Source organism: Opisthocomus hoazin, chromosome 39, assembly GCF_030867145.1.
Source record: "Opisthocomus hoazin isolate bOpiHoa1 chromosome 39, bOpiHoa1.hap1, whole genome shotgun sequence".
Taxonomy (NCBI): domain Eukaryota; kingdom Metazoa; phylum Chordata; class Aves; order Opisthocomiformes; family Opisthocomidae; genus Opisthocomus; species Opisthocomus hoazin.
Genome location: NC_134452.1, coordinates 1,162,516 through 1,177,843, shown reverse-complemented (window position 1 = coordinate 1,177,843; position 15,328 = coordinate 1,162,516). Strand labels below are relative to the sequence as shown.

The following is a 15,328-nucleotide window of genomic DNA, read 5'->3' as shown; positions in this document are numbered from 1 at the left end:
TGCCGCCGCGGTCGGAGTAAACACGGCGCGTGTCGCCCCGGCGACGGCGTTCCATGCCCCTGACGTCACCACGTCCGGCGTCCTTTGTTTACGTCGCGCGGCAACCGCCGTGCCCTTGGCAACGGGGGGCGGTGCGAGGCGCGAGGGGGCGGGGTCAAGGCGGCCGGGGGGGCGGGGTCTGCGCCGCGAAGTTCCCGCGCGTTTGGCGCGGCGGGGGGAGAGGGGGGGCCCCGAGGGGGGGGTCCGCGCTCCCCCCTTCCCCAGCTGCTGAGTCAGCACAGCCCGGCCCGGCTGAGGAGGGGGCTCCCCCCGTGTCCCCCTCCCACAGGCCGGTGTCCCCATGGCCCCCGGTGTCTCCCCCGTGTCCCTGTGTCCCCTGTGCCTCCCCCTGTGCCACCTTGTGTCCCCCCCACGTCCGTGTGTCCCCCCCCGTGTGACCCCCCCCCGTCCCCACGTCCCTTGCACAATCAAGCCTGGTTGTCACAAGAGTTTTTATTAAAGTGTGACCCCCCCACGCAGGGGGGGGAAGACACAAGGGGGACGACACGACCCCCCCCCCCTCGAGTGACACCCCCACACAGGGTGGGGGGGGCGTGGGGGGACCCGGCAACCACCCCCCCCAGCTGCCACCTCGGGGGGTGATGGAGGGGTCACTGCGGCTTCACTTTGGCACTTGGGAGCTTGGCCTGGATCCTGGGGGCAGAGGGGAGTTGGGGGGGGCGGGGAGCACCCCAACCCCTCAACCCCTCCCCGGGGGCACCCCTGGGCTGGGTTTGGGGTCCCTGGGAGCAGGTTTGGGGTGCAGGAGGTGGTTTTGGGGGGGCAGGGGGTGTCCTCACCTGGCTCGGAGGTGACTCAGGTGGTTCCTCACCAGACTCACATACTGGTCAATCTGGGCCTGGGGACATCAGGGACGTGGGGGGCAACTGGGGACATGGGGGGGGGGCAGAGGGGTACCCCTCGACCCTCCCCAGCCCCCCGTGTCTCCCCGTGTCTCCGTACCTGGTAGTGCCGGTAGAGCACGGGGAAGGTGAACGCGCAGATGACGCCTGGACCGGGAGTGCCACGTCAGGCCAGGTCCCCGTCCTGTCCCCCGTCCCTGTGCCACACCCCCGTCCCCTCGAACCCCTCTCCCCAGCCTGTCCCCATGCTCTGTCCCCTGTCTCCACGGTGTCCCCGATCCCCGTGCCATCCCCCTGGCTCCAGGCACTACTCCTGTCCCCTCCACCTGTCCCCTTACCCCCAGCCTGTCCCCATGCCACCCAGTGTCCTTGTGCCTGTCCCCAGGCCCCATCCTACCCCCTGGGCTCTGTCTCCATGCCCCGTACCTGTCCCCTATTCTGTGTCCCTGTCCCCAGGCCCCATCCCCTGTCCCTGTCCCCACCCCACGTCCCTTCTCCCCCCCCCAGTGCCCCGTCCCCGTGCCGTACCTGCTCCCAGCAGCGTCAGCCCGTTGCAGACAGCCCCCACGTAGGTCAGCAGGTAGAACAAGAAGGCGAACTGCGGCCAGAGCCCGGTGTCACCTCACCCTTGCCGTCACCGTCACCGCCCCGGGTGAGCCCCGTGCCACCCGTGTCCTCGTGCCACACGTCCCCAGTACCCCCCCATGCCCTTGTGCCTGTGGACACCCCATGTCCCCCTGTGTCCCCATGCCCCTGTGTCCCCACACCCCTGTGTCCCCACGCCCCTGTATCCCCACGCCCCTGTGTCCCCACACCCCTGTGTCCCCACACCCCTGTGTCCCCATGCCCCTGTGTCCCCATGCCCCTGTGTCCCCACGCCCCTGTGTCCCCACGCCCCTGTGTCCCCACGCCCCTGTATCCCCACGCCCCTGTGTCCCCACACCCCTGTGTCCCCACGCCCCTGTGTCCCCACGCCCCTGTGTCCCCACGCCCCTGTGTCCTCCAGGTCCTCGGGGCACCCAGTGCTCCCCACATCCTCCATGCCCCCTGCTCTCCCCATGCCCCCTGTGCCCCCCATGCCCCTGGTGTCCCCCGTGTCCTCAGTGTCGCCCATGGCCCCCGTACCCCCAGTGTCCCCTGTGCCCCCCATGTCCCTCTGCCCGCTATGGGGGGTGACGGTCACCTTGAGGGACTCGGGGAGGCTGTGGACAAGGAAGAGGCGGGTGAGGGTGTGGGTGGCGGCGGTGAGGTGCTGGGCCAGGCGCCGGGCCCAGCGCTGCTGCTCCTCGGGGCTCAGCCCCACGGTCCCCTCCGGCTGCGCCCTGCACAGGGACAGGGACAGACGTGGGGTGGGGATGGGGACTGCGGGGACAGCTGTGGGGACAGGGAAGGCAGGGACACCCCATGACATGGGGATGGGGATGGCAAGGACACCTCGTGCCATGGGGACGGGGACAGCAGGGACACCGCATGCCATGGGGACAGGAGGGACATGTCACGCCGTGGGGACAGGGATGACAGATCCACCCCATGCCATGGGGACAGGGACATCAGGGCCACCCAGGGCAAGGGGAGGGGGATGACAGAGCCACCCCATGCCATGGGGACGGGGACATCAGGGCCACCCAGGGCAAGGGGAGGGGGATGACAGATCGACCCCATGCCATGGGGACAGGGACATCAGGGCCACCCAGGGCAAGGGGAGGGGGAAAGCAGGGACACCCCATGCCATGGGGACAGGGACATCAGGGCCACCCAGGGCAAGGGGAGGGGGAAAGCAGGGACACCCCATGCCATGGGGACAGGGACATCAGGGCCACCCAGGGTAAGGGGAAGGGGAAAGCAGGGACACCCCATGCCATGGGGACAGGAGGGACATGTCACGCCGTGGGGACAGGGATGACAGAGCCACCCTGTGCCATGGGGACAGGGACATCAGGGACATCAGGGCCACCCAGGGCAAGGGGAGGGGGATGACAGATCCACCCTGTGCCATGGGGACGGGGACATCAGGGCCACCCAGGGCGAGGGGAGGGGGATGACAGAGCCACCCTGTGCCATGGGGACAGGGACATCAGGGCCACCCAGGGCAAGGGGAGGGGGAAAGCAGGGACACCCCATGCCATGGGGACAGGGACATCAGGGCCACCCAGGGCAAGGGGAGGGGGATGACAGATCCACCCTGTGCCATGGGGACAGGGACATCAGGGCCACCCAGGGCAAGGGGAGGGGGATGACAAAGCCACCCCATGCCATGGGGACAGGGACATCAGGGCCACCCAGGGCAAGGGGAGGGGGATGAGAGAGCCACCCCATGCCATGGGGACAGGGACATCAGGGCCACCCAGGGCAAGGGGAAGGGGATCCACCCCATGCCATGGGGACAGGAGGGACATGTCACACCGTGGGGACAGGGATGACAGAGCCACCCCGTGCCATGGGGACAGGGACATTAGAGCCACCCAGCGCGAGGGGATGGGGACAGCAGGGCCACCCCACAGGGAGAGGGATGGCACAGGCACCCTGTGCCATGGGGACGGGCAGGGCCACCCCACGCCGCGGGGACGGTGACAGGCAGCGGGACAGGCAGGGGTGGCCCCGTCACTCACCGGCAGGGTTGCTCGGGCGGGTGCGGGCGCAGCACCCGCAGGGCGGCGCGGTGCAGGCGCAGGGGCAGGGTGACCCCCAGCACGGCCAGCGCCCCGTAGGCACCCACGCTGACGGCGCTGAACCGGGCCAGGCACCCCAGGGTGCCCAGCGTCCCCACCAGTGCCAGCGCCGACCGCCCTGGCGCCCGCCAGTACAGCAGCTCCCACACTGCGGGGACACCGCGCTGTGCCAGGGCTCCCAGTGCCCTCCAGTGATCCCAGTATCCCCTCCAGAGCCCCCCAGTACCTCCCAGGGCCCCCCACACCCATATCAGCCACCCCTGGTACCCACCAGTGATCCCAGTATCCCCTCCAGAGCCCCCCAGTACCTCCCAGGGCCCCCCACACCCATATCAGCCACCCCTGGCGCCCGCCAGTGATCCCAGTATCCCCTCCAGAGCCCCCCAGTACCTCCCAGGGCCCCCCACACCCATATCAGCCACCCCTGGCACCCACCAGTGATCCCAGTATCCCCTCCAGAGCCCCCCAGTACCTCCCAGGGCCCCCCACACCCATATCAGCCACCCCTGGTACCCACCAGTGATCCCAGTATCCCCTCCAGAGCCCCCCAGTACCTCCCAGGGCCCCCCACACCCATATCAGCCACCCCTGGCGCCCGCCAGTGATCCCAGTATCCCCTCCAGAGCCCCCCAGTACCTCCCAGGGCCCCCCACACCCATATCAGCCACCCCTGGCGCCCGCCAGTGATCCCAGTATCCCCTCCAGAGCCCCCCAGTACCTCCCAGGGCCCCCCACACCCATATCAGCCACCCCTGGTGTCCGCCAGTGATCCCAGTATCCCCTCCAGAACCCCCAGTACCTCCCAGGGCCCCCCACACCCATATCAGACACCCCTGGCGCCCGCCAGTGATCCCAGTATCCCCTCCAGAGCCCCCCAGTACCTCCCAGGGCCCCCCACACCCATATCAGCCACCCCTGGCGCCCGCCAGTGATCCCAGTATCCCCTCCAGAGCCCCCCAGTACCTCCCAGGGCCCCCCACACCCATATCAGCCACCCCTGGCGCCCGCCAGTGATCCCAGTATCCCCTCCAGAGCCCCCCAGTACCTCCCAGGGCCCCCCACACCCATATCAGCCACCCCTGGTACCCACCAGTGATCCCAGTATCCCCTCCAGAGCCCCCCAGTACCTCCCAGGGCCCCCCACACCCATATCAGCCACCCCTGGCACCCACCAGTGATCCCAGTATCCCCTCCAGAGCCCCCCAGTACCTCCCAGGACCCCCACACCCATATCAGCCACCCCTGGCGCCCGCCAGTGATCCCAGTATCCCCTCCAGAGCCCCCCAGTACCTCCCAGGGCCCCCCACACCCATATCAGCCACCCCTGGCACCCGCCAGTGATCCCAGTATCCCCTCCAGAGCCCCCCAGTACCTCCCAGGGCCCCCCACACCCATATCAGCCACCCCTGGCGCCCGCCAGTGATCCCAGTATCCCCTCCAGAGCCCCCCAGTACCTCCCAGGGCCCCCCACACCCATATCAGCCACCCCTGGTACCCACCAGTGATCCCAGTATCCCCTCCAGAGCCCCCCAGTACCTCCCAGGGTCCCCCACACCCATATCAGCCACCCCTGGCGTCCGCCAGTGATCCCAGTATCCCCTCCAGAGCCCCCCAGTACCTCCCAGGGCCCCCCACACCCATATCAGCCACCCCTGGCGTCCGCCAGTGATCCCAGTATCCCCTCCAGAGCCCCCCAGTACCTCCCAGGGCCCCCCACACCCATATCAGCCACCCCTGGCGCCCGCCAGTGATCCCAGTATCCCCTCCAGAGCCCCCCAGTACCTCCCAGGGCCCCCCACACCCATATCAGCCACCCCTGGTGCCCGCCAGTGATCCCAGTATCCCCTCCAGAGCCCCCAGTACCTCCCAGGGCCCCCCACACCCATATCAGCCACCCCTGGCGCCCGCCAGTGATCCCAGTATCCCCTCCAGAGCCCCCCAGTACCTCCCAGGGCCCCCCACACCCATATCAGCCACCCCTGGCGCCCGCCAGTGATCCCAGTATCCCCTCCAGAGCCCCCCAGTACCTCCCAGGGCCCCCCACACCCATATCAGCCACCCCTGGTGCCCGCCAGTGATCCCAGTATCCCCTCCAGAGCCCCCAGTACCTCCCAGGGCCCCCCACACCCATATCAGCCACCCCTGGCGCCCGCCAGTGATCCCAGTATCCCCTCCAGAGCCCCCCAGTACCTCCCAGGGCCCCCCACACCCATATCAGCCACCCCTGGTACCCACCAGTGATCCCAGTATCCCCTCCAGAGCCCCCCAGTACCTCCCAGGGCCCCCCACACCCATATCAGCCACCCCTGGCGTCCGCCAGTGATCCCAGTATCCCCTCCAGAGCCCCCCAGTACCTCCCAGGGCCCCCCACACCCATATCAGCCACCCCTGGCGTCCGCCAGTGATCCCAGTATCCCCTCCAGAGCCCCCCAGTACCTCCCAGGGCCCCCCACACCCATATCAGCCACCCCTGGCGCCCGCCAGTGATCCCAGTATCCCCTCCAGAGCCCCCCAGTACCTCCCAGGGCCCCCCACACCCATATCAGCCACCCCTGGCACCCACCAGTACAGCAGCTCCCACACTGTGGGGACACTGTGCTGCGCCCAGGGCTCCCAGTACCACCCAGTGCTCCCAGTATCCCCTCCAGTGTCTCCCAGTGCCCCCTCCAGACCTCCTCCACTGCTCCCAGAGCCCTTCCAGTGCCTCCCAGTACCCCTGCCAGAGCCCCCTCAGTGCTCCCAGTGCCCCTCCAGTGGTTCCCACTGCCCCTCAAGGTCCTCTGGTGCTCACAGAACCCCCCCAGTGCTCCCCAGTGCTTCCCAGTACCCCCACCCAGAGCCCCCTTGGTGCTCCCAGCGTTCCTCCAGTGCTCCCTAGTGCCCCCCAGGACCCCTCCAGCGCTCCCAGAGCTCCCCCCAGTGCTTCCCAGTGCCCCCCAGTATCCTCCCCAGAGCCCCCAGGCCCCCCCCCAGCACCCAGCTGTCCCCACCCCGAGTGACAGCCCCAGGTGCGGTGAAGGGGTGCCCCCCCCCCACGGGTGCCCCCGCACCCACCTTGGCCCTCCATGGCTCTCGCTGGCGCTGCTGGGGGGGGGGGGAAGCTCGGGGGGGGGGGGGGCACCCCTATTTTTAGCCACCAATCCCGCCCGGACGCCGGGGTCCACCCTGCAACCGGACGCCTGGGTCCCGTCCCCCCCCCCCGCAGCGCCCCGAGGCCCTGATTGGCCGCTCACCCAGGGCATCGGCTCCCGGCGGGCTCGGGGATTGGTCGGGGGGCGCCGGGGGCGGCGCCGGGGGCGCTGGGGGGGCCGGGGGGGGCGGGCGCGGAGCGCCCCCTGCGGGCGGCGAGGGGAGCGCGGGCGGGGGGGGGGCGGCGGGCGCTGCTGCTGCGGGGAAGGGGGGAGTGGGGGGGGTGAGGGGGCTGCGGGGAGGGGGGGCCGAAACAGTGTCCCGGCCCCCCCCCGGCCCCGAGCCCCCTCGGGGACCCCCCATTGCCCTGAGGTCCCCTCGGGACGCCCTCCATGACCCCCAGCCCCTCCTTGGGTACCCTGCGACCCCTCCATTGCCCCCAGCCCCCCCCCAGGTGCCCCAGGACCCTTCATATCCCCAAGCTCCCCTTGGGGATCCCCCCCATTGCCCTGAGACCCCCCCGGGGACCCCACCTGTGAGCCCTAGCATGCTCAGGGTGTCCCGTGACGCCCACATGGCCCCGAGCTGCCCCCTAGGGACCCCCATCACCCCAAACTGCCCCCCCCCAGGGACCCCCATCACTCCAAGCCCCCGACCCCAAGCCCCCATACCCAGGCTCATCGGGGTCTTCTCAGCCTCAGGACTCCCCAACTCTGGCAGGGCCCCCCCCACCTCCAGCTGCCCCTCGGGGGGGGCTGGGGGCTCCTCGGGACGCTTGGGTGGGGGCCTGGCAGCCAAGCGGGGGTCCGGCCCCCGGGAGGGCCCCGAGCTCAGGCGGGGGGGGCGTCCCCGACGGGAGTCTCGGCGGCAGCGGGTTCCCGGCTCGTTGGGACTCCCCCCGCTAAAGGCGATGTAGGAGAAGGTGAGTTCCCGGGGGGGTCCCCGGGGTCCCCCCGCCGCCGCCGTCGCCCCATCTTCATCCTCATCCTCCTCTTCCTCCTCGGGGGGCTCCGGTGCCGCCTGCAGCTCGGGGAAGTCCGACTCCTCGTTGCCACCTTGGGGAGGGGATTTGAGGGGGGGGGGGGGTCAAGAGGGGATTGGGGCACTCCCATCCCCCCCTCCCCAAAGTCGCACCCCAAAATGGGGGGGCTCGGCCCCACTCACCCTCCGTGGAGTCTGGTGTGGTGGAGGCCGTGGATGGAGCCTCTTCTGGAGGGGGGGCAGAGGGGATGGGGGGGCGTGGGGGGCCCCCCGTGTCCCTGCCCCGCGTGCCTGTTGCCCCCCCCAGTACTCAGGTCCCCTCAGGTGCCCCCCCAACCTGCTCCTACCCTCCCAGTCTCTACGCTCCCCCCTCCCCGGTGCTGCCCCCGGACACGCCCTGTCCCGGTGTCCCGTCCCCGGTGTCCCTGTCCCCCAGCACTCCCAGTGCCTCCATCCCCGGGCCCTCCCGGGGCCCCATCTCCGGTATCCCGATCTCCAGCCGCTCCCGGTACGCCATGCCGGTTCCCCCCGCCCCAGCTGCTCCCGGTCCCTCCATCCCCGCTCCCTCCATCCCGCTGCCCCCATCCCCGGTGCCGCCATCCGCGGCTGCTCCCGGTGCCTCCGTCCCCGGTACCACCACCCCCGGTGCTCCTATCCCGGTTCCCTCATCCCCGACCGCTCCCGGTACCCCATCCCCGGTGCCCCCATCCCCGGCCCCTCCCAGCACCCCATCTCCGGTACCCGCATCCCAGGCCACTCCCGGTGCCCCATCTCCGGTGCCTCCATCCCCGGTGCCCCCCATCCCCGGCCCCTCCCAGCGCCCCATCCCCGGTACCCGCATCCCAGCTCCCGCATCCCCGGCCACTCCCGGTGCCCCATCTCCGGTTGCCCCCATCTCCGGTGCCTCCATCCCCGGTGCCCCCCATCCCCGGCCCCTCCCAGCGCCCCATCCCCGGTACCCGCATCCCAGCTCCCGCACCCCCGGCCACTCCCAGTGCCCCATCCCCGGTGCCCCCATCCCCGGCCCCTCCCAGCACCCCATCCCCGGTACCCGCATCCCAGCTCCCGCATCCCCGGCCACCCCCGGTGCCCCCATCCCCGGTCCCTCCCGGTGCCGCCGCCCCTCCCGGTTCCCGGCGCCGGTGCCTACTGCAGTGGGCGAAGCCCAGGACCTGCCCCATGGCGGCGGCCCCCGCATGGGGCTCCCGGTTGCCCTCGGCCCCGCTGCCCCCGGGCCGGCCCCGCCGCGCATCACCGCGACGCCATGGCGGGGCCCGCGGCGGCGGCGGACAAAGGGCGGCGGCGGCGGCGGGGCGGGGCTCGGGGCGGGGCCGCACCGGGGAGCCGGGAACCGGGCACCCTCACCGGGGACCGGGCGCTGCGAGCTGGCACCGGGCACTGGAGCCCCCCAGTAGCCCTTGGAGGCCCCGGGACCCCCCAGAGCCCTCCCAGCACCTGCGAGGCCCCCTCGGTGTGCCCCAGTGCCGCCCAGTACTCCCCGCAGGCCCCCTACTGACCTCCCAGTTCCACCAGTATCACCTCAGAGCACCCCCCTGCACTTCCAGAGCCCCCCAGTACCTCCCAGTGCCCCCGGTACCCTCCCAGAGCCCCCCAGTACCTCCCAGTGCCCCCGGTACCCTCCCAGAGCCTCCCCAGTACCTCCCAGTGCCCCCAGTCCCCGGAATGAAGAGCTCTGGGGGACACCGGGTGGTCACCGGGGAGGGGCTGGGAGGGCAGCGGGGGGTACCGGACAACGGTCCCGTCTCGGTGGGCCCCATCGGAAGCCATTGCCCTTTTAAGAAGGCGGGGGGTCACTCCGCCGCCGTTACCGGGAGGGGCGGGGCCTAGAGGGGGCGGGGCGGGGCCGCCGGCCGGGAACGGCCGGTGCTTCCCGCCCCCCGCGGCCACCGGAAGGGTCCGGCCCGGCCCCAGCGCGTCGCCGCCGCCGCCAGCATGAGGTGAGCGGCCGGGGCGGGGGCACCGGGCAGCGCCGGGAGCGGGCACCGGGGGCACCGGGCAGCGCCGGGAGCGGGGACCGGGAGCACCGGGCAGCGCGGGGAGCGGGCACCGGGGGCACTGGGCAGCGCCGGGGGTGGGCACCGGGGGCGCGGGCAGCGCCGGGAGCGGGCACCGGGAGCACCGGGAGCGGGCACCGGGAGCGGGCGCCGAGAGCGGGCACCGGGAACGGGCACCGGGGGCACCGGGCAGCGCCGGGAGCGGGCACCGGGAGCGGGCACCGGGGGCACCGGGCAGCGCCGGGAGCGGGCACCGGGAGCGGGCACCGAGCAGCGCCGGGAGCGGGCACCGGGAGCGGGCACCGAGCAGCGCCGGGAGCGGGCACCGGGAGCACTGGGGGCGCGGGCACCGGGCAGCACCGGGAGCGGGCACCGGGGGCACCGGGCAGCACCGGGAGCGGGGAGCGGGCAGCGCCGGGAGCGGGCACCGGAGGGTACTGAGGGCACCGGAGAGCACCGGGAACTGGTACTGGGAGAACCGGGAAAAACCAGGAGCTGGCACTGGGAGTTTGCACCGGGGGCGCTGGGGGACACTGGGAGAACTGGGGAGCACCGGGAGCGGGTACCGGAGGAACTGGGGAGCACTGGGAAGTGGCACTGGGAGTTGGCACTGGGGAGCGCCCGGAACTGGCGCTGGGAACACTGGGGAGAACCGTGAGCTGGCACCGGGGGAACCGCGGAGCGCTGGGAGCAGCTGGAGCCGGCGCGGGGGGCACTGGGAGAAGTGGGGAGCACTGGGAGCCCCGCGGGTGGGTGGGACCCCCGGAGGGGGGGGGGGTGGCAGCGGGGACACCCGGCCTGGGGGTGCCCCTCCCCGCGGGTCCTGGCCCGCCCCCGCCTCGGTTTCCCCGTGGGGGGGGTTCAGGTCGGTCCTACATAAACACAGCCGTCCCCCCCCCCCCTCCCCCCCCACCTCCGGATGTCCCGGGGGGGGGAGGGGCAGCGCTCGGACGCCTGGGTCCTCTCCGCACCCTGAGGAAGTGGGGGAGGGGCAGGGCCCGGACGCCTGGGTCCCCCCCGTGGAGAAGAGGAAGGAAAAAGGGGGGGGGGGGGGGGGCGGTGTTGGGGTGCGCTTGTGGGTTGGGTGCTCGGGGGGGGGGAGCAGCGTCCATGGGTGCCCATGGCTGGTCCTGGAGATCCCCCCACCCCAGGGTGTGCCCCCACCCAGGGGGTCCCACTCCCAGGAGCTGAGCGTGCTGGGAGGGGGTCCCTGTAAAGAGGGGGTCCCAAGCCCGAGGGGTCCCTGTAAAGAGGGGGTCCCAAGCCCGAGGGGTCCCTGTAAAGGGGGGGTCCCAAACCCGAGGGGTCCCTGTAAAGAGGGGGTCCCTGTAAAGAGGGGGTCCCAAACCCGAGGGGTCCCTGTAAAGAGGGGGTCCCAAGCCCGAGGGGTCCCTGTAAAGAGGGGGTCCCAAACGCGAGGGGTCCCTGTAAAGGGGGGGTCCCAAATCCGAGGGGTCCCTGTAAAGAGGGGTCCCAAACCCGAGGGGTCCCTGTAAAGAGGGGGTCCCTGTAAAGAGGGGTCCCAAACCCGAGGGGTCCCTGTAAAGAGGGGGTCCCAAGCCCGAGGGGTCCCTGTAAAGAGGGGGTCCCAAACCCGAGGGGTCCCTGTAAAGGGGGGTCCCAAGCCCGAGGGGTCCCTGTAAAGAGGGGGTCCCAAGCCCGAGGGGTCCCTGTAAAGAGGGGGTCCCAAATCCGAGGGGTCCCTGTAAAGAGGGGGTCCCAAGCCCGGGGGGTCCCTGTAAAGAGGGGTCCCAAACCCGAGGGGTCCCTGTAAAGAGGGGGTCCCTGTAAAGAGGGGTCCCAAACCCGAGGGGTCCCTGTAAAGAGGGGGTCCCAAACCTGAGGGGTCCCTGTAAAGACGGAGTCCCAAACCTGAGGGGTCCCTGTAAAGAGGGGGTCCCAAGCCCGAGGGGTCCCTGTAAAGAGGGGTCCCAAACCCCAGGGGTCCCTGTAAAGGGGGGTCCCACACCCAGGGGGTTCTCCAGCTGGGGGGTCGGGCACCTTAGGGGTCCCCAGACCAGCAGCCCTGCACCCAGAAGTTGCCCGTGGGGTCCCACCCCATGGGGGTGCCCATGCTGGGGGGTCCCGCACCCAGGGGTGCTCCTCGTGGGGAGCTGCCCGTACCGGGGGGGTGCCCACCCGGCGTTGCCCCCCCCCCCCGCAGCGAGACGGTGCTGTGCAGCGCCCGGGCCGCTGTGCTGCTCTACGATGACACCCACAAGCAGTGGGTGGCGGCGGGGGGGGGTCCCCAGACCTTCAGCTGCGTCCAGCTCTACCACCACCCCGGCGCCAACGCCTTCCGCCTCGTCGGCCGCAAGATGCAGCCTGACCAGCAGGTGAGGGGGTGCGGGGGGCACCCAGGGGTGCGGGGGGGGCTCTGGGGTGAGGCTGAAGATGGGGGGGGCCAAGGGGCACCCGTGGGTGCGGGGGGGTACGGGGTGCAGGAGGGGCTATGGGGCATCTGTGGGTGCAGGGAGAGCTACAGAGCAATGTTGGGGGGAAAGGGGGGGTCTCTGGGGCACCCGTGGGTATGCGGGTGCTCTGCGGGACAGGGTGCAGGGGGTGCCCCCCCCCCCCACAGCTGCGGGTGCCCGCAGGTGGTGCTGAACTGCCCGCTGGGGCGGGGGCTGCGCTACAGCCAGGCCACCCCCCAGTTCCACCAGTGGCGAGAGGCACGCCGGGTCTGGGGGCTCAGCTTTGGGGCCCCCCGCGAGGCCGCCCTCTTCGCCGCCGCCGTCCTGCGGGCCCTGCGGGCGCTGGAGGAGGGTGAGTATTGGGGAGGGGGGCACAGATCGTGGGGGGGCTCCCATGGGGGCTCTGACCCCACGGCCTTGCTGCGTGTCTGCCCCCCCCATCCAGGCACCCCGCTGTCCTGGCCGGACCCCGACGTTTCAGCTCCAGAGGAGCCCGAGCAGCAGGAGAGGTGGGGGACCCCCATATTGGGGGTGCTGGGGGGGGGGGGAACCATGAGGTTGCGATGCCGGGGGTCCCCCCGTGCCCTGGGGGGCTGTGGGTGCTGACCCTTTCCCCCCCAGGCAGGTGATGGAGGAGCCCGAGCGCCGCGTGGCAGCTGCAGGTGGGTGACGGGGGGGGGTCCAAGGCTGACCGCCCCCCAACACTGGGGATGGGGCCCCCCACCCTGACCTCACCCCTAAACCCCTTTCCCTCCGCCAGGCACCCCGGCCGTGCCCACTGGAGGCCCCCCCGCCGCCCCCCGGCCCCCCGCCGCCCCCGGGACCCCCACCGCCCCCCGGCCCCCCGCCGACTGCGGGGGTCCCGCCGGCCCCCCCCTTGCCGGCGGTGGCGGGTGCTGCCGCGGGGGGGCCCGGGGGTGGCTCTGGCTTTGCTGCTGCCATTGCGGGGGCTAAACTCAGGAAAGTCGGCAAGGTGAGGGGAGGGGTACAGCTGGGGGGGGGGGGGATAACTCGGAGGGGCTCTGCGTCACCCCTTTTCTCCTGGCAGGATGAAGCGCCGAGTGCGGGGGCCCCCCCTGCACCCCCCAAGGGCGAGGGTGCCCGTGGGGGAGCTGGGGGGGGGTTGATGGAGGAGATGAGTGCCATGCTGGCCCGACGGTGAGGGGGGGGCATGATGGGGGGGGGTACCCCACTCTGCCCAGCAGCCCCCCCAAAGTGGGGGCACCTCTGACCCCCCCCGCCCCCCCCCCGCAGGAGGAAAGCCACCCTGCAGGGGGATAAGCCACAGCCAAAGAGGGACGAGGACGTCGCCAGCGTGAGTGGCCCCCGCAAAAACACCACTTTTGGGGGGCCCTCCCCATTCCCCCTGCCCCATCGCGAGGGCAGTCAATCCCCTCGCCCTCAGATGCTGGGGGACCCCCCGCGTCCACCCCCCCGCGTGCCCGCCCCGACCCCTCTCTGCCCCCGCAGGACGAGGCGGAGCCGGGCTCTAGGACCCTGGGGCAGCCGGCGGGTGAGTGCGGGGACTACAACTCCCAGCGTGCCCCGCGGCCCGCCCCCGTGGCCGGGCACGCTGGGAAATGTAGTCCGGGAAGCGGGGGAGGGTTGGGGCGCTCATTTAGGGGAAGGGAAAGGGTTGGGGGGCTGGACCCCCCTCACCCGCTGCCCTCTCCCTGCAGAGCCTGTGCGGAGGCCCTGGGAGAAGGCCAGCTCCACGCTGCCCAGGTGGGTTTGGGGGTCCAAGGGGGTTTAGGGGGGGTCCCAGGGGCTGGAGGAGGGGTTTGGGGGACTTTGCGGTGCCCATGGGGGTGTGGTGGGCTGGGGTGGGGTCTCCAGTACCCCCAGATGGGAATTTGGGAGGGGTTATTGCTGGGACGGTGGGCAGGCAAGTAGGGGGGTACCCACGACACAAGACGGGGGACATCCAGGAAAATCTGGAGGGTTCCCCAACCAGTGTCTGCCCACCTCCCCAGGATGAAGTCAGCTGTCCCGGCTGCTCCTGCCGACCCCCCTGGCCCTGCTGATGAGCCCGACATGGAGCGAATCAAACAGGTACCGGGGTCAGAGGGGGGGTCTGGGGTCAGGGAGTGATGGGAGGTCCCCCCACATCCCCTCACCCTGCGACCCCCACTCCAGGAGCTGCTGGAAGAGGTGCGGAGGGAGCTGCAGAAGATGAAGGAAGAGATCATTGAAGGTGGGGGGGACTCATGGGGCCGGAGGGGGCATGGGACAAGAGGGGGAAATTAGGGCACTGGGGGAGTGGGGGCAATAGGGGAGGGGGGAACACTTCAGGGGGGGGTCCGGGTGGGGCAGCTGGGGGGGTAATTGGGAGACCTCCTTTCACGACGCTGCATTTCCCCCCGCCAGCATTCGTGGTGGAGCTGCGGAAGCGAAGCGCGCCCTAAACCCCCTCCCCAACCCCTCCATGATGGGCCCGGACAGGGGCGGCGTCCTCCTCTTTCCCCCTGCCCAGCTTCACCCCCCCATTTCACCCCCCCACCGCCCTGGGGGGTGGCTCCAGGCCGGACCCCCTCAGGCTGTGCCTTACCGGCCAGGGGAGGGCCAAAGCAGCCCCCCCTCCACTGTGCCCCCCCTCACCGCCAGTTTGGGGACCCCCTTTTTTATATTTGGGGGGGCAAATGAGGGGTGCCCCCCCTTATCCCCCCCCCGGGGTCTTTTTTATGCCCTTTTTGGGTTTTTCACCTTTTTTTTTTCTTTCTCATTTTGTTTTTTTTTTTGGGGGGGGGAGGAAGGTTGGGGCGTCCCCCTCCCCTGCCACGAATAAACACGGTTGTTTTGTACGTGACACCCGTGTCCTCGTCCAAGTCACCCGTGGGGGGGCCTGAGCCCACCCGTGGGGGTCACTGCCCTCCTTCCCCCCTCCCCCCCGGTCACAGCAATGAGAGGGACAGCGGGGGCTTCGCGTTGCTTTAATGGCACCTGTCGGATCGCCCCTGCAGGAGGGAAGCCCTGCCCCCTCCCCCTAGCCCCGCCCTCTGCAGCTCCCACCAATTGCAGCCCAGCCGCGGGGTTGTGGCCCTGCCCCGAATCCCCCCTCCTGCTTGCGGGGCCCCAACCCCAGCTCTTGGCTCCCCCCTCCCGAGGGATAATGAACTCCCCCAGGGTCCTGGCCACGCCCCTGACACCTGCCACCACCCAGAGCTCCGCCCCCTCTGGCCACGCCCCTCCCTTAGCACTCGGCTCCCATACTCACCACA

The 15,328-nt window shown here is 71.3% G+C and overlaps 2 protein-coding genes across 2 annotated transcripts; one reads left to right on the top strand and one right to left on the bottom strand.

Annotated features, from left to right (window-relative positions):
• Nucleotides 1–477: 477 nt before the first annotated feature.
• Nucleotides 478–9,484, bottom strand: RTN2 (reticulon 2). Its single transcript, XM_075446194.1, is given in 11 exon segments — nt 478–693; nt 840–898; nt 1,003–1,049; nt 1,431–1,500; nt 2,086–2,224; nt 3,512–3,719; nt 6,805–6,957; nt 7,372–7,701; nt 7,704–7,755; nt 7,865–7,909; nt 9,341–9,484. Coding segments are annotated over 11 exon segments (1,275 nt in total). The 5' UTR covers nt 9,470–9,484; the 3' UTR covers nt 478–650.
• A 45-nt stretch (nt 9,485–9,529) lies between these two features.
• On the top strand, nt 9,530–14,916 carry VASP (vasodilator stimulated phosphoprotein). Its single transcript, XM_075446197.1, is given in 14 exon segments — nt 9,530–9,639; nt 11,861–12,032; nt 12,294–12,462; nt 12,556–12,619; nt 12,732–12,772; nt 12,871–12,977; nt 12,979–13,083; nt 13,159–13,268; nt 13,365–13,425; nt 13,581–13,623; nt 13,790–13,835; nt 14,084–14,162; nt 14,247–14,304; nt 14,478–14,916. Coding segments are annotated over 14 exon segments (1,098 nt in total). The 5' UTR covers nt 9,530–9,634; the 3' UTR covers nt 14,516–14,916.
• Nucleotides 14,917–15,328: the final 412 nt, after the last annotated feature.